General features: G+C 44.5%; 1 protein-coding gene across 1 annotated transcript in view; it reads right to left on the bottom strand.

Moving 5' to 3' along the window:
- Positions 1-22,237, bottom strand: part of DNAH9 (dynein axonemal heavy chain 9) — a 380,960-nt gene that overhangs the window by 357,684 nt on the left and 1,039 nt on the right. Inside the window, exons 2-6 of the mRNA XM_003818106.6 lie at positions 13,454-13,650; positions 11,225-11,383; positions 9,993-10,123; positions 4,153-4,364; positions 1,994-2,227 (exon numbers count right to left, since the gene is read on the bottom strand). Coding sequence (XP_003818154.4) covers positions 1,994-2,227; positions 4,153-4,364; positions 9,993-10,123; positions 11,225-11,383; positions 13,454-13,650 — 933 coding nt within the window. The remainder of the gene's footprint in view (positions 1-1,993; positions 2,228-4,152; positions 4,365-9,992; positions 10,124-11,224; positions 11,384-13,453; positions 13,651-22,237) is intronic.

The following is a 22,237-nucleotide window of genomic DNA, read 5'->3' on the forward strand; positions in this document are numbered from 1 at the left end:
GGAATTGGTGGTGGATATGAGAGGAATACAGAGTGCAGGAGGAGTGAAGGGCTGTACATCAACCATGATGGAAACGGCTGAGGGAAAAAGGGCATTTAGGATAAAGCTAGATAATCAATTATTTATAGTCTCTGTGATCCTGATGAAGGGTTTAAGGTGCGCCTTTCATAAGATCTAGCTTCTGGCTTTCTCTCTCACGCATTTTCTCTCTTTATGCCCTTCCCATCTTTGTTTTCCCTGGCAAATTCCCACTCCAGTTTCACAACTGATTTTCTCTTGCGTTCCCACTTTTTGTCAAAGTCCTGCTGGGCTAGAGACCCCTCTTTCTTGCTCCCAGTAACACATCAATCTCACTTTTTTTTTTTTTTTTTTGAGACGGAGTCTCGCTCTGTCCCAGGCTGGAGTGCAGTGGCGCGATCTCGGCTCACTGCAACCTCTACCTCCCGAGTTCAAACGATTCTCCTGCCTCAGCCTCCCGAGTAGCTGGGACTACAGGCGCCCGCCACCACACCCGGCTAATTTTTGTATTTTTAGTAGAGGCGGGGTTTCACCATGTTGGCCAGGCTGATCATGAACTCCTGAACTTGTGATTCGCCTGCCTCGGCCTCCCAAAGGGCTGGGATTACAGGGGAGAGCCACCGTGCCTGGCCTCTTGTCTTAATCTTAAACTCAACCCTGAATTTCTCAAATCCGTTTAAGTCTGTATTTCATTTTATTAGGCCCATTACCCTCCCTTCCAAGTCCAATCAGCAAACACATAGCTGTAAAATGTTGAGAGACCTGTTAAACATATTAAGTTTTGAGAATTGAAACAATCCAAAGAAATAGTATCATGACTTCTCACCGTAGTACTTCACCTAAAATCCATATTTATTTTTAAATAATTGAGGGAAAGACATAACTTTGAGCATAAGTCATGTTTCTTTTGCACAGGGACTTATTCGTTTTGGACTTTGGGGAGCTGCCTTGGAGATTGAGGAGTGGAGGAGGAGAAGTTCAAAGCAGCCAGCTTTGCGGGAATGGTTATAGCCCAGCCAAGGTTTGCTCAGTGTCAATCTTTCTAGGCAGAGTTTATTTGAAACCCAGTTCAAAGGCTACGGGCAATTTGCAAACCAATTGAACTAGTTCATTGATTCCTTGGGCCTTCTTCCTAAATGGGTCTATGATCAGGATTTCCTAAACTTCTACTATAACCACTATTATGTGATGTGATGGTCAATCCAAATGACAACTATTTATTAAAACTTCTTTTTTTTTTTTTTTTTGAGACAGAGTCTCGTTCTGTCACCCAGGCTGGAGTGCAATGGTGTGATCGTGGCTCACTGAAACCTCTGCCTTCCGAGTTCAAGAAATTCTCTGCCTCGGCCTCCCGAGTAGCTGGGATTACAGGCGTGTGCCACCACACCTGGCTAATTTTTGTATTTTTAGTAGAGACAGGATTTCGCCATGTTGACCAGACTGGTCTCGAACTCCTGACCTCATGATCCACCTGCCTCGGCCTCCCCAAATGCTGGGATTTACAGGCATGAGCCACCGCATGCCTGGCCCTTGTTTGTTTTTTTGAGACAAGGTCTGGCTCCTGTTGCCTAGGCTAGAGTGCAGTGGCACAATTTCGACTCACTGCAACCTCTGCCTCCTATGCTCAAGCCATCCTCCCACCTCAGCCTCCCGAGTAGCTGGGACTACAGGTGCACACCACACCTGGCTATTTTGTTGTTGTATTTTTTGTAGAGAAGGCGTTTTGCCATGTTGGCCCGGCTGGTTTTAAACTCCTGGGCTCAAGCAATCCACCCACCTTTGCCTCCCAAAGTGCTAGTGGGATTACAGGCATGAGCCACTGTGACTGGCCAATTGAACCTTTATTATGGATTATTCCAGCTGATGGAGGGTTGGCTATGAGGTTGTGTTGTGCATTTTCCTATTCCACTTTTTGGACCCCTGGACTGCTTCTTTCTGTCTGGGGCTGGCAGCCTGAGGTGAGGTGCGCACTCACCTCCACCATGTGCAGTCGTCCCAGGAAGCCATCCAATCGCACAAAGACCAAAGAAGACTGGAAATCCCATTCCTTGACTTCCTGGTTCTCTTTGAAGTAAGTGTGGAGATTCTCCCTTCTGTCCTGAAACTCTTGCTTGAAGAAGCTCAAAGTGTCTGAGACCACTCGCAGTTTTCTCTGACTTTCTTCTACCTCACTTCTCAGCAGGTCTTCTGGGCTGAGATAATTAGAGGCCTGGTATACAAACAGATTAGTATCACTGAGCAGGTGCAGACATCCTGTAACTTTGCAACACCAACTCTGAACTGAATCATTGCCCCAGTAATATTTTTCATGAGGATAATAGAGGAAACATCTGACCTCGCTTTCCGTTCCACATGTGGACTGCGACCTGGGTTTCGGCCAAATAGTCTTAGTCACTGAAGCTACAGTGATTGGCTCAGGAATGGGCAAGTAGCCAGGGACAAGGAAACACAATGAGACTTTGTTGGGCTAGCTGGGGCTGGAGCAGGTGCCCTTTCCCAGGTATTCTTTTGTGACTTATTGGCTTTCAGTAGTAAAGTAATTTGAATGCAAGAATTATTTGGACCATAATTATTTTTCTGTCTCGAAGAAGCTTACACCTGGAAAACTGAAAAGCTGGAGCTGTAGCGACAGCCACCTTCACCACAACAGGGTGGGTCCCTGGGTCTGGCTGACATCATCTAAGGCCACATTGCAAGTCGGGGCTGAAGCCAGCCTTACCTTGGACTTTCAAGGTACATGAGCCAATATGTTTTCTTTTTTTGCTCCTACTTTTGGTTTCGGTTTTCTTACACTTTCAACCAAAAGAGTTCTGGCTGATAAACATGGAGTAATGGAAAGGCACTAGCCTAGGAGGAGTCAAACAGCCTGGGTTGGGGTCCTGGTTTGGGTGTCTTTGGGCAAGTCAGTTAACCTCCTTGAACAGTAGCCCACATCTTTAAATAATATAATAAATAATAAGACCTTCCCTGCCCACCTTGCAGGGTTTATTTGATGATTGATGGAAATCATGAATGTAACAGTATTTTGCAGCCTGCAAAATGTTAGTTATTCTTAGTTACTTATTAAGCTTGTTCGTTATTTTCTCAGAGAACAGCTCCTTAGAAGAAAAGGAAACTGGTTTGGAGAGATCACCCAAACCTCCTTAAGCCCTCTAGTTCTTTTTTTTTTTTTTGAGATGGAGTCTCGCTCTGTCGCCAAGCTGGAGTGCAGTGGCACAATCTTCGCTCACTGCAACTTCTGCCTCCCGGGTTCAAGCGATTCTCCTGCCTCAGCCTCCCAAGTAGCTGGGACTACAGGCGTGCACCAACACGCCCAGCTAATTTTTGTATTTTTAGTAGAGACGGGGTTTCACCATGTTGGCCAGGATGGTCTCGATCTCTTGACCTCGTGATCTGCCCGCCTCAGCCTCCCAAAATGCTGGGATTACAGGCGTGAGCCACTGTGCCCGGCCCTCTAGTTCTTTTTTAAGATACACTCCTCAAGGTTTACGCTGCCCTGGTTGGTGCTACAAGGGTCCCTAAGAAGGAGGAGCGTGAAGTGCATAATCTAAGAAGCTGCTTCTCAATAGCTTATGGGTACCAGGTTCTTACCATGTGCAGGGCACATGCATGATCACATGGAAGCCTCAAATCACCCAGCAACCCAAAAAGAGATATGGCTTCTTGTTTTCACCATTGTACAGTGGAGGAGAGTGAGGCACAGAACAGGAAGTGACTTGTCCTGGCACACAAGTGGTATGCTGGCTGCCAAATGGCAAAGCCAGGGATTGGTACAGCATCGCCTGACTCTACCTGACATCAGAGGCTGCACTCTTTACTGCTTAGGCTTTGCTGCTGACTCATTACCAGTCCTTCTTCATAGATCATTAAGGAGGTTGAAATTCACCACCCCTACTTATCCCCTCTTAGGCAGAGGGGAAAGGAAGACAGGATGGCTCAGGTGTTCTAATATTACTGACAATGTCTTTGTAAATTATTGGCTTCTGAGAGTAAAATACTGTAATTCAGGTGTAAGAACTCTTTGGGACATAATTATTTCCCCGCCCAGAAAAAAGGACACTTGTCTCTTCTCTCCTGTGACTAGATGCCAACCAGCCCCCGGGAGCAGTTGCTGGGCATCCCGGGGCAGCCCACCTGCTGGATGAGAAGGTTGCAGATCTCCTGGAGCAGCACAGTCAGCCTCCCCGGGGAGCGGTAGGACTTGCATGTGGCCCAAATCAGACAGACCACGTGGAGCAGGGGCCGCAGCCGGGGCTTCACCTCCGGAAATTCTGCATTCTCCAGAGCTTCCAGGTGGCGCTGGAGCGGTATCAGGTGCACGTGGATGTCCTGTGCCTCTGCTAGAGCTGGAAGGAATTGGAGATGGTCAGCATTCCCATCTGGAGCCTAATACCCACCTGGTGGAGCCCTAGTCCCTGGGAAGTAAAAGACCTGCAAAACAACAAGCAGAGAGAAGGCTGGTTCCAGAAAACTTCCTAGCTCTTATGAGGAAATATGGAAACTGGAGAGCCCTGAACAACTAGGATAATGATCTGAAGAGTTCTGTCTTGTAACATTCCTCTAAATGGACTTTTCCCTGGCCCTCCCAGCCTCCATCTGGTGCTTGGTGGGTAGTAAATATTTGCCAATTACTTTGCTGCTATCTCTGAGACAATACAAGTTTTAGAATCAGAAAGACTTTCCTTCAAATGCTGGCCGAGACGCTTGGCAATTGTATGACTTTGGGCACGTGTAACCTCTCTGAGCCTCAAAAATAGGCGGAGCTGTAATGAGTTTAAAGGGTCCTTGTGAAGGCTGAAGGTAGTTCAATAGGAATCTTTATAAACAACTAGCACAGTGCTTGGACCAATGCAGGTGTTTGATAAATGGTGGTGGCTCTGATGAATATTCACTAATAAAGAATCTTGCTGAGCACTTATAAAGAAGTCACAGATGTGTGATGTTCCCCACCCTGTGTCCAAGTGGACCCATTGTTCAATTCCCACCTATGAGTGAGCACATGTATACATATGAAACAAAGCTGTACGTTGAGCACATGTACCCTAGAACTTAAAGTATAATTTTTTTAAAAAAGTCACAGAGCATAGAGACATAACATAGTTGGGTTACGGCAAGGTTCTGCTGGTTTTCAAAGCCAGGAAAATCTCTTACCATCTCCTCTGAATACAACCAAGGAAAGAAAGGGGCCTTTAACCAGTCGTCTTGTGGTGACTGACACGGGAAACTAGGAAATCCAGCAGCACTGGATGCTAATATCTGCATAGCAACTTAGAGGGAATGCAAAAGGGCATTGGACAAACTAAACTGGAAGGGCGAGTTTACAAAGGCTGGTTCTGTCCTGGGCAGATAATCAGGTGGTATCACATGAGAGCAGGTGGTCTTAGGTTACAGTATGTGGATGAAGCTCTGCATTCATCCTAAAGGGAACTCAAAATACACACTATTTAGGAAGCAGTTTCAATATGCCGGGAATTGTTCTACTATCTATGAGATATTTACCATCTCACAGAAAGCCCTGCAAGCCAGCTTTAGTACTTCATACTTTAGTACTTTATAAGTGAAGAAATTAAGGTCTGAATAACTTTCCTAGGGCCCTCCCACGAAACAACCAATCCTGTCCAGCTAAGGAAAAGGGAGACGACCCAGAGTTTATTACATTGAACCCTTGGCTTCACGGAGGCTCACCATACACAAAAATATGTTGATGTGTATGTTTGTACTTTATATCCCAAATAAGGTTGTGGAAAGCAGTATGTGAATCGAATTTTTTGCAAAGTCAGATGTCACAGTAAATTGATTAGGGCAGGGATTCTCAAGTGGAGGAGCTGATGGTGAGTATTAGAACCTCTGTGTTGGGGTGGGGGATTTCAGAATCCAACAGTCATTCTAATGAGCACACGCTCTTGCTTCCGTAAGTGCTGAGAGAAAAGAGGCTGAGACTATCATGCTATAGGAGCTTTCTCTTTATGATACCCTGTTTTGAAATCTTTTTAAAAATCACAATCTCTTTTAATTATACTAATTAGCATTGCCTTGATTTTTAAGAGCACAATACTTGAGAAAAGGGTTGGCCATCCAACCCAGGATGCAATACCCTTGGATGACAAGGCATATGAAGAGAGAGAGAGAGAGCTGGGCTCATACCTTTTTTTTTTCTTTTGGGGTGGGGATGGAGTCTCACTCTGTCACCCAGGCTGGAGTGCAGTGGTGCGATCTTGGCTCACTGCAACCTCTGCCTCCTTGGTTTAGTCTATTCTCCTGCCTCAGCCTCCCTAGTAGCTGGGATTACAGACATGCACCACCATGTCTGGCTAATTTTTGTATTTTGAGTAGAGACGGGGTTTCACCATGTTGGCCAGGCTGGTCTCAAACTCCTGACCTCAAGTGATCTGCCCGCCTCAGCCTTCCAAAGTGCTGGGATTGCAGGTGTGAGCCACTGTGCCCAGCCGAGCTCATACCTTTTTAAAGAATGTAAATACAAACAGCAAAGTGCATAGTGATCTCCAGTGGTTTGCAGGAAAGTCTTTAACAACAGGCTCTTTGAGGACAAACACGTTTATTTGTAGCATCTACCAATTTCTATGGTATAAATATTCCCAGTATTCCTACCATGTCCATTTCTAGGCTACCAATTTGACTTCGCTGAGTGCTGCTTGGGAGAATGGGGGTGCAAGGTTTAAAACAATGCATATAGCAGCCCTTCACGAGCCACAGCAAACCAGTGTGCACTGGCTCCAGACAGCCCTTCTTTGTGTGCCTTCTTTCGCACACGTATCTACCTACACACATCCTTAATTGCTGCTATGTGAATGTGTCCCCTCCAAAATTCAGGTGTTGAAATTTAATGGCCAGTGTGATGGTGTTAAGAGTTGGTGCCTTTAAGAGGCCACTGGGCCATGAGAGCTTCTCCCTCATGAATGGGATTAAGGCCCTCATCAAAGAGGCTTCACATAGAGTTTGGCTGGCTTGCCCTTCCACCGTCTATCAGGTAAGGACACAGAGTTCCTCTCCTCTGGAGGATGCAGCAACAAGGCGCCATCTTGGAAGCAGAGGCCAGGCCCTCACCGGACACCCAACCTGCCAGTGCCTTGATCTCGAACTTCTCAGCCTCAAGAACTATGAGAAATAAATTTCTGCTCTTTATAAATTACCCAGGCTGTGGTATTCTGTTAAAGCAGCACAAATGGACTCAGAAACTTGGCAACCAGGTTGTACCACGCCTATCCTGTGCAAGAAAGGAAAACTCTCTAATTAGTCTTTATTGCCCTTGTTCTTCCTTCTCAAGGGGACTGTTGCTTTCCTGTTTTCCAAGATTATTTACTGCTCAGTCAATACTACTTCATACAATCGTGTTCCTGCATATTTTCCTCCATCCTTTTAACCTCCTTTTTTCTTCTCACTGTTTTCTAATTCATATCCACCAATCCAGAAATATTTCTTTTCCTCTCCTTCTTTCCAATTCATCAGTAGGTCAATAAACCACCCTGACCATGCCTAATAAGAATAATGCACATAGTATATCTATTTAGGATAAAAAAAAAAGATGCTCTGAAATTCAGCTAGAAATGAGAAAATCAGTCACCAGCTTAGAAGATCCTGCCAAATTTTCTGACCAAGTCTCTACCTAACTCTTCTAATCAAATTTTCTTCCATCATCGACACTGAGTTTCATATTTAAAGAATTTCTCTTTTTATGGTAGTGTTTATCTGGCACTATTGTAATGGTATCTTTTTTAAAAAAAATTCATTGCCGGCATATACTCTACTGCAAATAACTTTTTGAAGCTCGCCTGGGGAAGTGAATCTTATAACTATTAATTCATATGAATAATTATAGTCTATTGATCTACTAATGTGAAAAGTATATTTGGGGCACTAAATAACAAACTCATAATATATTTTTACTACATCTTTTTCGGAGCTCCAAATTTCAGGCATTCACATATGTCCTTTGCATGTCTTCTACATATGTATAATCTGTAGCACTCTATTGCTTACTTCATATTTTTCTCTACATTGACTCCCAATTTAACCTAACTAAATTAGACAACATGAAAACTGTAAATCACTACCATAAGTGGAAAGCTGGTATCACTTGCGAAAACCAGGGCTAATAACCTTTAACAATTTTTTTTTTTTTTTTTTTAATTTTAGACGGAGTCTCGGTCTGTCACTAGGCTGGAGTGCGGTGACGCGATCTCGACTCACTGCAACCTCTGCCTCCCAGGTTCAAGTGATTCTTCTGCCTCAGCCTCCCAATTAGCTGGGACTACGCCCGGCTAATTTTTTGTATTTTTTGTAGAGATGAGGTTTCAACGTGTTAGCCAGGATTGTCTCAATCTCCTGACCTCGTGATCTGTCCGCCTCGGCCTCCCAAAGTGCTGGGATCACAGGTGTGAGCCACTGTGCCAAGCCCCTGTAACATATTTTTTTTAAAAAACTTTCCCCTAGTCATTTCTGACATCAGTAGGGATACGCATACCACTTCTGGGGACACCTGTCTCCTGGAAGTGTAAACTGGGAACAAAAGTTGATTCCTCGGGAATACAGAATCTCTCAGCAAAGCAGTAAGCTGGAGCCTCAAGAGACACGTGGTCCCAAGCCAGCCAAACGTGCTGGCAGAGCTGCCTCTGCAATGAGGATTCAGGGTCAGGGAGGACCTCAGAGACTAACAACTTATGCCAGTTCTGCTCTCTGACGTAGCTCATGTTGGAAACTAACACCTGGACTTTTCTTCCTTTAGCTAAGATGTTTGCAAACTCCATGCCATGAGAGGGGAAGGTGGGACAGGGAAGTAGCCAATGGGCTCTGGGCACAGGACACTGCCCTTTTTACTAAACCAAACATGCCTGGATTCGTTTTATGTAGTAGGCTTACATGGGAGATTGTATTTAAAGAAAGAGTTCTGGGCAAAGTAAAATGTTTGAAAATCACTGCTTAAATTAAGCTTAGAACATGTGAAATGACAAAGACCTTTAAAAGCACATTTTGACCTATGGCACTGAAGAGCAAAGAGGAGATTTTACAGGAAAAAGGGAGAAGACACACAGTGCACCAAGAAAGGGAGAGGGAGTCCTAAAAAAATTTACCTACTTCTAATCATAGACTTTGCTGGCTTGGCAATTTTCATAAGCGTAGATCTTGTCTGGTGCTCAAATGGCCAGGAAATTGCAGTCCCATCTGACAGTAGGAACAGAAAATGCAGAATGGAGCTAGAAATGGAATAGAGATTTCTCAAGGAGCCAAAGGTGGAGGGACCTGAATTCCAGAGGTGAGAGATAACAACATGGATTTGTACAGTGCAAAGCAGCAGCTGTAGGCAGATCGGATGGAAGAACTTTCTTCTAGTAGTTTCCAGACCCTGAAGACAGGGCCCAGAAAGACCTTTGACCAGATCCAGGAGTTCCCAGCATGCCAGGGAGTACAAGCACTTAGTTAATGAGGGGTCCCAGCCAATAATCCCAGGTCCTGGAAGGCATGGTTAGGCTGTCTTGCCAGAAGGGTAGTCCTTGATTAGGACAGATGGACTCACATGACCACACTGGAGTTGGTCACACAGGCTCCATAATGGCCACCCCAGAACTGTATGTCCTGGCCCCAGTGTCTGAAAGACACAAAGGGACAGCTCCGGGAACACTGTTGTGTTAAGTCAATAAGTTCTTCCACCTGTATAATCTCACACGGACCTAGAAAAGTAGGCAGAAGTGTATGCCCCATAACCATCACACGTACTAAAGCTCAGAGGGGCTAGGTGAATTTTCCCAGGCCATACAGCAGTGGAACTGCAAACAGCATAGCTCTGTTTAGCTGCTCTCATGTATCTAGATGTGGTATTCTTGCCACCATGCTAGTTTGTGTCGGGTTGGAAATTTACAAGGACTTGAAGTTGCGGAATTCAGACAGAGAGAGGTGAATGCATCATTCAACGGTAAATTGAGTCAAACACATTTGTGAAAACACTTGCTGGTCCTCACCTGCAACAACATCTCTGTACATGGCTTTGAAAGCTGGAAAGTAGCTACTCTGAAGCTTGTCCAGGAGCTTGGCCATGCCCCTCACCGTTATTGTTCTCAGTTGATTATAGATGTATTTCAGATCTTCATACCTGCAATATCATGAAGAAGGGTGAATCCAGGCAAGCATCAGGAAATGCAAGTCACACTGTGATGACCCATCGTCACACAGAAAGAGAGGAGCCCTGCCTCGGGGTGCTTCCACAGAGGCTGTGCTCCAGCCCAAAGAGCCTGGACATCTGTTCCCAGCACAGTGAGGGCAAAAGCCTGAGCTGGGAACACAGGTTCAAAGGGGCAGCTCCAGGAAACACTGCTGTGACCATCTGGTGGCTCAAAAAGCTTGGCAGCTGGAGGTCATTAGCTCTGGCAGTAAGGTTGAGTCAGGGTGAGAGAGGCGTTATTGGAGCAAGGGTGCTAAGAGAAGGGCCTTGCAGTAGGTCAGCAGAATGGTCAGAAGCCAGGCAAGAGCATGGGGCATCTCAGCAGGGTGGTACAGACAAAAGGCTGGAGCCCTACAGGCATGTCTGGTCATGTGACACCGATAATCTCCATTCCATGCCAGGACAGGCACATCTGCCGCTAACATCTGTCTGTCTCCTTTTGAGTAAAGGATTTATCAGCACGATAATAAATAGGAGTGAGGAAATGGGGAGGAGGAGGGCGAATAAGCAGGAGCAGGAGCAGGAGCAGGAGCAGGAGCAATAATGAAGCCTTTCTGGACAAACACCCTGGAAGATGAACTTTCCAGCCCTGCGAGTGATGAGCCGGAACACAGGAAAGGCTGTTCTGCAGCCAACTCCCCAAAACTCCTCTGTATTCAGAACTTTACAAAAGGTGTGTGCATGTGGCCTCAGCTGCTCAAGGAGAAGGGAGCAGATAAGTTAGAAGAAAAATGTTAAAGAGTTGATTAATTTTACATATAGTCCAAAGAGCCTTTGAAAAAATTTAAGAGGACATACTGATGTGAACCCAGGAAAGGAAAAATGACTATTGAATCTGGGGGAAAGTGTGCATCTCCCAGTCTATCAAAAAACTCTCTTGACCCAATGACACAGAGCTGTCTACCCCAGCGATGATGTGAAATACCTATAGGGAAGAACAGGCTCAATGGTGGCTTAACCCAGGAAAGCTCTAGCTTTAGTCTCTGTAAGACATCTTCACCCCAGACTTCCAGCATGTGCCTTCTTGCCTACCTGCTCTTCCAGAACTCCAACTCCACCTTAGGGGTGGGATTCTCCCCTTGTAAGAGTGGCTGGGAAGACTCTCTCCTGAGTACCACCTGGACTTGGTAGCTCCATTTGATCACTGCAGACTCAATGGCATAGATGACTGACTTATCTATAGAATCCAAGCTGTGAAAGACAAAACAACAACAATGATAACAACAAAAACAAAAACCCTGAAGCGTGAAAATAACCCTGGGTGTACCCCAAGACAGAATCCCAAATTTAAAAAAATAGGTGAGAAATTTCATCTAGCCCATGCATTCTTAACTTTTTTGGATAATAGTCTCTGTTGACTAGTCAACGAAAATTATAGATCCTCTCTCCAGAAAAAAAAAATGCTTATGTGTGTATATGTATATTTTTCATACAGATTCAGGGCTCATCAATATCCTGAAGACTAGTTTAAGAACTTTGAATGCCAGTACATTGTCCTGCCAATGCAGGAATACCTTGGACAGAAAATATTCAGATGACCACCCAATGCTTGCTTGAATCCTACCAGTGACAGCAAGCTCTCGACTTCACAAAGCAGCACCTTTCTCAATAGGTTGGCTCTCCCAAGGAGAAAGTTTGTCTCTATACTGAACCATTTCTAACTCCCTGTGATTTCCTCATCTTGGTCTTAGCTCTGACCTCTGCAGCAAGAGGAAATAGTTTATTTCCTCCTTCACAAGGCTAATAATCAGCCACCTGAATATCACCATCACGATTTCACTTGTTCCTCATTTTTCCAGTGAAGAATAGAATTCCCAAACTTTCCCCCTCATACAACTTTTAAAGAAAGTAACTTAGCTATATTTGGAAGCAGTTAAAATTTTTTTAATACATTTTGGTCATTATTTTCACAGTCTTAACTGAAAATGATAGGTGCAAAGAACCAAGGACACAACGACAAAGAAAGAGGACATACAATTCACATTTTTATGTCAGAAACCCACTTCCACTTCATTAAATTAAATTTATATTTGCTGAGAAATGATACGGCACAAGTGATTGCGGAAGGTATTAAAGGAAGAAGACACCCATTCCCCCAAAATGATCCAGTCTTTTGGGAAATTATCCAACTTGAACAAACAGAGATAAATTCAGCAATGATTATAAACAAACACTGAATGTTACAAAGTTAAAATATAAAGGGACTAGAAAAGGGGTAGTTTGAATTTATTTATTTTGAAGATTGGATATCTTTATTAAACCGCAATAAGTTTTCCAATTAACTGGGAAATTACTTCAAATTGTATATGTAGGAAATTACTTCTGATAGAAAAAACTCATTATAAAGTACATTGTTGTATTTTATAATGCATTGCACGCATATAATCTGTTGCATGCGTTACTTATTCTTCGGATCAAATCATGGATCCTGAATACACAATGTTGACAGTAATACATTGGGAAACTCCTGACAGTGTGGCAGACCGAGCTCATGTAGGAAGGCTGTCCGTTGCCACAAGCACATAGAGATGCTGGATGAAATATAGCAAAATATACTATTAATATTTATATGCATAGCCTGGCTTGAAAGGGGAAAAGAATTCCCAAGGGATAGAAACAAAGAAAACTCGAAAGTCAGCATGGTAAACAGAAGCTGACGGTGGATTCAACTTCTAAAAGGAGACAAGCCTGGGGTTTTAAGGCCTACTCAGGGGCAGGAGGCATGAACTCCCAACAAAGCCAGGTGCCAACAAAGCCAGATTTGCTACTATATGAAAAAAGAAAAAAATCCCCAGGACCTGTAAAAAGTCTTCAGCTGCTGGGGGAGGAGAGTCTGGAACTGTAACAAGAGCCGGCAGCGATAGTTCTGTGACATTATGTACTGAGTAAACACTGGGAAGAGGCATGCCTGCCTCCCAGACTGGACCTGGGTCTTTGCCAATGATGAGACACTATCCTGATAAGCAAAGTACTGAAAGCTAGTGTGGTTGCGCTCAGCCCTGAAATGATTCTGAATGGAAAAAAAGGCCATGTTGCTGTAATAGCCTTGGAAGACTTCATGCAGTGGCTGGGCCAGGGAGTAACCAGGGTAAACACACCGTCCACAGTCTGAGGGTGTCGGCAAACAGAGCAGACAGTAGGCTTGTGTGCAGAACGAGGAGATGTGCAGAGTCAGGAACAGAAAAGTTGTAAGGAAAACATTCTGATAACCAGCATCTCCCATATCTCAGAGGCCCATATGGCCAGGCTGGCGGTACTTACACTGTCTCACTTTTGGAATCCGCAAATTCCATTTTTTCTGAGCCTGCTGGAAGAGGCAGCAAAGTTTTTCCCTTCACTTGCTCAAGTATAACCGAGAGGTCACATTGGAGGCTGTGGGCGTGCCGCCTGACATCCTCACATATCATGTGGGGCCAGTTTAGGCGATTCTTCTCATTGGCCAGGACGGGTAGAACAACCTGGAACAGAGGTGCACAGGAAAGAAAGGCAGGCGTTCCAATTCTGAGAACTTAAAGAAAGCCTCATCTGGAAAAGGCTTATAAAGCTATATACAACCTTTTGCAGGTCACTGTGCTGGGAGGCCTAATAATAGGGTCGAACATTATGACCTTGACATCTGGTAAATTGGGGAAGCCCTTGAATAGCCTGCTTACAAGTTTTCCTTCCCATTCTGCTCCTGGGGATAAAGCCCTCTAGCCAAAAAATTCTTTATCGGCTAAGTGCAGTAGTTCATGCCTGTAATCCTAGCACTTTGGGAGGCTGAGGCAGGTGGATCACCTGAGGTCGGGAGTTCGAGACCAGCCTGGCCAACATGGCAAAAACCCATCTCTACTAAAAATACAAAAATTAGCCGGGTGTGGTGGCGGGTGCCTGTGATCACAGCTACTCCGGAGGTTGAGGCAGGAGAATCGCTTCAACCCAGGAGGCGGAGGTTGCAGTGAGTCGAGATCACACCACTGCACTCCAGCCTGGGCGACAGAGTAAGACTCCATCTCAGAAAAAATGTAAAAAGAAAAAACAAAACAGTCTTTATCAAAAGGACGAGGCACAGTTCCCGCTTATCCCTGAGAAGCAGACTTCAGTTCCCTGCCAGCTGGTGGAATGATTTAAACTAGCCAATTGCGTCCCCCAATGAGATCCAGGGACCACTACACCTTCTTGATACTATTAATACAAAGTGTGCTTTCCACAGCCCCTTGTCATTTAGTCTGTTCCCTAGAGCAATCCCCATGTGGCCTGCATGGCTCAGTGTCCTCTTCTGGGCTGTGAGTATGTTGACTGAAAAACTGCTGTCAATGGTGTCTGTCCTATGTTGGGTGTTGTATGTTTACCCATCTCCATCACTCTCAGGCAGGAATCCCTCCCTCATCAACGGGGTGAATAGGAGGTGATTAAATAGTCACAAAGGCCAGAGGCAAAAAAGAAGGACACATGCAGATAAACATGACCTTCTGTCTACAGGTGGTGGGAGGGGCACCTTGAAAAGGCAAGCAAAGTTGAGGATCTTGAATCCATCTTTAGGGTGAACGTTAGGTTATTCTGGCCACCCAACATAGTTCCTCTTTTTTCAGTATTCATCCCCAAATCCATAGGTGAACATGGAACCAAATCTGAGCCAGTGAGAGTCAGGCCAAAGTGTCTTATGTGACTTTTCAAGGAAGAGACACCTTCTCTTTTCTGCTAGTGTGGAGCTTTTCTTGGTCACCTTCACAACCAATAGCGCCTTAGAATAAAGTTAATATGAGAGGAGAGTGCTTACAGATGGAGAAAGACCAAGTCTTGGTAACTTTGTTTGAGCTCCTAAATCAAGCTGCTCTTGAACTTTCCAAGCTAGTTTAAATTAGGTTTCTATTAACCGCAACTTAGAAACTTGTCAGTATACCGAGGTGGGCAGATCACGAGATCAGGACATCAAGACCATCCTGGCCAACATGGTGAAACCCTGTCTCTACTAAAATACAAAAAATTAGCCGAGTGGCATGCGCCTGTAGTCCCAGCTACTTCAGGAGGCTGAGGCAGGGGAATCGCTTGAACCCGGGAGGCGGAGGTTGCAGTGAGCCGAGATTGCACCACTGCATTCCAGCCTGGAGGCAGAGCAAGACTCTCTCTCAAAAAAAAAAAAAAAGAAAAGAAAAGAAAGAAAGTTGTCAGTAAACTCACCCAGAATCTTTGACTGTCAAAATCTCACAAGTGATGGAAGGAGAATATCAGAAAGACAAACAGATGCTCATATAATGTGATGAGGAAGCTACCAATATATAAATAATCAAAAGGAAATATGAACTCATATGACTGGCTGGGTTATGATCAATAAGCCCCAGTGGCCGTGAAATAGAATACCTGGACCCAGCATGTTAGATTCCAGAGGATGGTCTTTGCCTGGTCTGTCTAGAAACATTCACTGAGCTGGGAACTTACAACAATCAGTAAAGGGAGCTCAAAAAGGAAGGAAAGTTTACAAATTAAGCTTTATCACATTCATGTTAAGAAAGAACCATTTGAACCCAGGGCAGAAGTCCTAACCGGGAAAGAGGATGAACTGGAATTTTCCTAGGATCTCAAAGGCAGGGACTCTATCTTATTTAATTTTTATATAGTCAGAGTTCTCTCCAGGATCTGGCATATAGAAAGCACTCAAGATGTTTATCAAATAACTGAATGTATACTGTCTGAAGAAAAAGGAATAGTTTTGAGTGGGGGTTTTAAGGGCTTTGAGTGACAGAAAAATAACGAATGTGAACTCTCTATGAAGTGAAAAGCAACTCATAGCCAGGTGCGGTGGCTCACGCCTGTATCCCAGCACTGAGAGGCTGAGGAGGGCAGATTGTTTGAGCCCAGGAGTCGGAGACCTGCCTGGGCAACATAGCAAGACCTCATCTGTACAAAAAAAAAAAAAAAGAAAGAAAAATTGCCCGGTTGTAGTGGCGCATGTCTGTAGTCCCGGTTACAAAGGAGGCTGAGGTGAGAGGATCGCTTGAGCCCAGGGAGGTCGAGTCTGCAGTGAGCTGAAATCGTGCCACTGTACTCCAGCCTGGGCAACAGAGTGAGACCCTGTCTCGAAACAACAACAACAACAACAACAACAACAAACCAAAAAGCTACTCATTCATTTATTCAATGAGTATTTACTGAGCATCTATTATGTGCTGGTACTTTTCTAGGTGCTAGGAGGATACACCCGTGAACAAAACAGTCAAAAATTTCTGACCTCATGAAGCTTATATTCTAAGGGAGAGACAGTCAAGAAACAGTAAGTTCTGTGAATAACGATAAAGCATGTGAAGGGAATCAGGAGTGTGGGGTGGAGGGGCTGCAATTGTAAATGTTGAGGTTGGCCTGACTGAGAAGATAAGATTTGAACAAAGGCTGGGAAGGATAGGGGGAGTGCTTTGCAGATCCTTGGGGGAAGTATATTGCAGGGAGAAGTAACAGCCAGTGCAAAGGCCCCGAGGTGGAAGCATGCTTGGTCTGATCAAGGAGCAGTGTGAAAGCAAGGAAAGCGGGGACAGAGTGATCCCAAAGAATAGGTGAGAGTAAAGGGAGTCAATTCACATGCAGCCTTGCCTGTGAGATTTTGATATTTACTCTCAGAGAAATGGACATCATTGAAAGTTTTGAGCAAAGGAGTGCCATAGGCTGAGATCGTTTTGAGTAGGATCAACCAAGCTGCCATGATTATAGGTTCTAAGGGGCAAAGGTGGAAAGGGAGGCCACCTAGCAAGTTGGTGCTATAATACAGAAGACACTGGTGTGGCACAGTGGGTAGTGGGGGAGATGGTAAGAAATGGCCTGATTCCATACAAATTTTGAAGGTATAGCCAATAGGATGTGTTAACAAATTGCTTTAGGAGTCGCAAGAGGAAAAAAAAGGGTCAGGATGACTCTAAGATCTGTGGCTTGAACAACGGGAAGAATGGAGTTGCTGTCAACCGATGTGGGGAGGAGTAAAGGTGGAGTAAGATTTTGAGAGAAGATACAGGAGCTTTTGTTTGCACATGTTAAAATGTAGTATCTCGATTGGACTTTAAGATAGAGATGTTGAGTAGGCAGCTGGATATGCTAGTTGAGAGTTCAGAGGAGAAGAGAGGGCTGGAGATAACAAATTTGGGAGGTGTCAGATACAAATGGCTTGTGAAACTTTGAAATTGAATGACAGCCCCCAAGAAAATGGGTGTATATAGAGAGAAGAGAAGACGTCCAGGGAATGAGCCGTAGGGCCATCTGGTGTCAAGAAGTTGGGAAGAGGACGGGCGCGGTGGCTCACACCTGTAATCCCAACACTTTGTGAAGCCAAGGTGGGCAGATCACGAGGTCAGGAGTTTGAGACCAGCCTGGCCAACAGAGTAGAAACCCCATCTCTACTAAAAATACAAAAATTAGTTGGGCATGGTGGCGGGCACCTGTAATCTTAGCTACTTGGGAGGCTGAGGCAGGAGAATTGCTTGAACCCAGGAGGCGGAGGTTGCAGCAAGCAGAGATCATGCCACTGCACTCCAGCCTGGGTGACAGTGCGAGACTCCATCTCAAAAAAAAAAAAAGAAGTGGGGAATAAGAGGAGGCACCATCACTGGTGATAGCCATGGTGATAGGAGGAAACCAGAAGACTGGTTCCTGGAGCCCAAAGAAGAAAGCATTTCCAGGAAGAGAGGATGATCATGAGCTATGACAAACACTGCTCTCAGGTCAAGCCGAACGAGGACTGATTCAGGGCCGTTCAATTTAGTCAAGTGGAGATCATCAGAAACATTGACACGTTATTTTATTCCTCTTCTGTGAAGTGAGAAAGTCAAAGCCTGATGAGTGATGATGAGATAAAACAGGAAAATAATGAGACACCAAGAGGAGACACACATTCCAGGAATTCTGCTATGAAGGGAGTCATAAACATAGGGTGACAGCTGGTGGGATGAAAGGAGGATTTTGCTTGATGAGAATTATCTAGCAGAGAGGAGAAAAATATGAATGCAGGAGAGAAGAGGAAATTGCTAGAGTGATCTCCTCAGGAATGTGTGGGATTCAGAGCACAGGCAGCAGTTTCAGCCTTAGGGTTGGCATCAGAGGGCAGCACAAACAGTTTACCTCTAGCAATGGATGGGATGGCAGAAGATACAAGGAGAGATGCTGCAGTCAAAGTGGACATAAGAGTTCGTGGACATGTTATTCTCGTTTCCGTTTCTTAATAAACCAAGAAAGAAGCAAGAGCGTCTCAGAGTGAGGTTAACAGGAGGTTTTGGACATTTGAAAGAAGAAAGATTTTTCTTTTCAAATTGTTTCTCACGTTGGGAAATAGCGATCTAAAAGAGCAAGAAAATATAGTTGGAATAGAAAAAAGATAGAATGTCTGCTGGGAAACATAAAAGGCTTACTTAGCGGTTCGAGAGGTCGTGCATTTAAAGAGGAGCCCATTGGTTTTTCCCTGGTCTCTTTTAATTTAATGGGTGCAGGTATGAAGTATGTAGAGCTGGGTTTTACCAGGATTGTGGTTGCACCAATAGAGTATGACACAGTGAGGTAGAGGCCAGTACATCAGGAACTGATGCAAGGGTATGATGATCATGAAGGAGCATGGCACTCAAATTGGGTAAGAGAAGAGACCGTGTGCATGGTCCAGGGCCAATGGGAAGGAGCCAAGGTCAAGAGATTGGAGCGCCCAGCAGGATCAAAGGACTGTTGTAGTCAGGGTATGAGAGGGAGTGAGCTGGAAAGATGGGAGTAGTGGTCAGAGAAGGAGGTGCATAAAATTGGACAATGAGGTTGGTGGTTGTTGGGAATGCAAGGTCTGGAAATTGCCATGGGAGGGGCTGCTTATGATCGGGAGGAGGACAAGATCACTGGAGGACAAAGATACAGAGAACCCAGAGGCCAAGTTATTGGAAGGGCCACTCACATGTCTTTGGAAATAACTACATATTAGAAGTAATGTTGGGGAGAGTCACAGTGAGTTGGGAGGCAAAATCATACACACGTAAGGGTAGCACCATCTGTACAGGATGCAGCAGTGAGAGTGGATGATGTCCTCTGATGACAGGAGATTCAAACTGGAGGCTTTTTGATGTGGATCTAGAGCAGCAAGGAGGAACAAGGAGGCCACCTGCCCCAGCTCCAGGCTTAGGAGAAGGCTGTAGGGGAAATGCAGCTGAGTCCTCCAGGAGCAGCCAGGATGGGTTACAGCAAGGTGACAAGGATCCATCAGATGGGTGAGGAGGATTTTAAATAGGATGAAGAGTGACAAGAATTCTCATCCTTTATGGAACACCTGCAGTGTGACACTCTATTCCAGGTGTTCTAATATATGATGTCTAAATTTCATAGCAACCCTGCAAGACAGTTTTGGACCTGGCAGAGTGAGCACATCTGCTCACATCACACTGCTGAATTTAACCAGAATTTGACTTAGGTCTGTGAGATTCCAAATCTTATGCTCACATTCCAAAATGCAAAAAGTCAAAAAAAAAAATCCAAGTTTCAGAGCTGGGAAAAATAAGTTGGCAGTAGTGAATGATGTGGTTGGAGGAGGGAGTAAGGAAGTAGGAGAACAAGTTACTAAATTCTGTTAATTCTTCCTTTCAAACATTTCTTAGGCACGTTTTCCTTTTTTACCTTGTACTAGTAGAATGGAACAAAAATAATATTAAAATTACAGCTTTCTCTCAGCCAACACCCTCAATCCTACCCCCAGCCCCACCCCACCCACACACACACAAGGCAGGAAGACGTCTCTCAGCCAGGTAGGTTCTTCTGGCTTTAGCGATGCTGCGTGGGGAGGTGGAAGGAAAAGGGGAGCAGGTAATCAGAGACTATTAAGCTGATTACAAGGTGCTGAGAGAGAGGAGAGGGGGTGGACAGGAGGGCCGGGCCAGAAGGAGGGTCTTAGCAGATGAGAGGCCAACAAGCCTTGAAAGAGACACTGGATCAGCTTCAGGGTATGGAATAAAAGTAGATGGATGGACAGAAAGTGGAATAAAGTTACTGGTACAAGTTTTGAGAAACGCAAGGAAAGGACTTGAGTTATTTTTAAAATAAATTATTTATTTAGGTTTTAAAATAGGTAATACATTTACATGGGGCAAAAATTTAAACGTACAAAAGCTTTTACAGTGGGAAGTAGATCTTCCACCTACCCCTGTACTTCAGTTACTGTTTCTCCTCCTTGTGGATTACTGTTAAAGAATGTCCACTCTTCCTCCCTCCCTCTCTCCCTCCCTCCCTCCCCTCCTTCCTTTCTCTCTTCTGCCCCTCCTTTCTTTTTTAAACATAAATAGTAGCATACCATCCATGCAATTCTGCACTTCTTTAAAAAATTATCTTAAATTGCAGTATTATTCACAAAAACCAAGAGACAGAAACAACCTAAGTGTCTATGATGGATAAATTTTTTAGAAATGTGGTATATACATACAATAGAATATTGTTAAAAAAAGAAAGAAATCCCACATATGATGATAGGCGGTGACAATATGGATGAACCTTGAGGACATTATGCTAAGTGACATCAGTCAGTCAGAAGGAACAAATACTGCATGATTCCACTTATATGATGAGTCAGGTTCATAGGAACAGAAAGTAGAATGGTGCTAGCCAGGAGCTCAGGGGAGCGATGTGTGGCTTGCTGGGTGTGTGTGGAGTTTCAGTGATGCTGGACGGGGCAGTTCTGAGGATCTGTTGCACAATAATGCATATGTGGTTGACAATATTGTACTCTACACTTGGAAATTGTTGGGTGAATTTTACGTCATGTGTTTTTTTGCCACAAGGAAAAAATTACCCTAAGGAATAACTCCAGTTGGACATGGTGGCTCACACCTGTAATCCCAGCACTTTGGGAGGCCAAGGCAGGAGGATCACTTGATTCTAGGAGTTTGAAACCAGCCTGGTCAACATAGCAAGACCCTGCCTCAAAAAAAGGAATATTCCATATCAGTCATTCTTTTTAATAGTTGCAAAGTATTTCACTGTATAGATGGCCCATAATTCAGTCACCCAGTCCCGCTGATGAACATTGTTTGTCTCCAATCTCTTTCAACGCACCAATGAAAATTCTTAAACATTCGAGAATTTTCATTATTTTAAAATTATTTTTCTTGCTGGATTACTTTGCTTAGCCACGACACAACTCTGAGATGGGCCTTCTGTCTCCCACATACACTAGGTTAAATCCTGTCTCTGAACCTTTGATCAGTCTGCTCTCAGTATCTTGAAAGTTACCTTGCTCTCTACTTATACGAATTCTTCTAATTGTTCAGGAGACAATTCAACACTTATGTTAAGCATGCTTCTCAGATCACAGGCCTGTCTTTCTCCTCTGAAGCCAAAAGTACTTTCTATCGTCAACATTCATTAGAGAAGCTGATCTAAGTTCAGGCTTCAGCGGGATGGCTTTCAGACAATGCACAGTTGCAAGACCGTTCTGTTTGTTAAAATATTGAAATACCGCCATATCTAAAAGATCTAGCTTCCTGGGCCCTCTGTGTCCTCCTCTATCTATCCAACCCTTTCCCTGGAATTTTCACCTCCCCACAGCCTCCTGATATGCCATCTAAAGGGCTTACACTTGACATAGCAGGGAGACTCCAGGACTTGCATCTAGCAGTGGGGCCAACTTTTAGGTAAGCTTTACCCTCACCCCAGTCTTAAAAGTTTGAAATATTTTGAATATATGAATTATTACATACGTTTCAGCTCCTTGGAGTAAGCATTTCATGGGTGGGAATAGTTCTTTGGTATTCCCTATAGCACCTATCACCTGAACCATCATACAGCCAGTATTCTGCCCATCCTTATTTCACAGCCTGCAGGGTCCAGGGCATCAAGCCTCCAGAAGCACACAGGCCTGACTTGCAGGGCAGTTTACTCCCATTCCAGAAAGGTCTAAGGGGCCCAGGAATCTCTCTGGAGCAATTCCCTGAAATCTCCTGCATTCTCGAAGCTTCTGCTGTGGTGCCACTAAAGCACTCATGACCCACATCTCCACTTTCCTCCCTGAGCTTCAGGCAGACTCCTCCAAAGGCCTGCTGGGCATTTCCAAATGGGAGCCCAACTTCTTAT

The sequence above is a fragment of the Pan paniscus genome, chromosome 19 (assembly GCF_029289425.2).
Source record: "Pan paniscus chromosome 19, NHGRI_mPanPan1-v2.0_pri, whole genome shotgun sequence".
Classification (NCBI taxonomy): domain Eukaryota; kingdom Metazoa; phylum Chordata; class Mammalia; order Primates; family Hominidae; genus Pan; species Pan paniscus.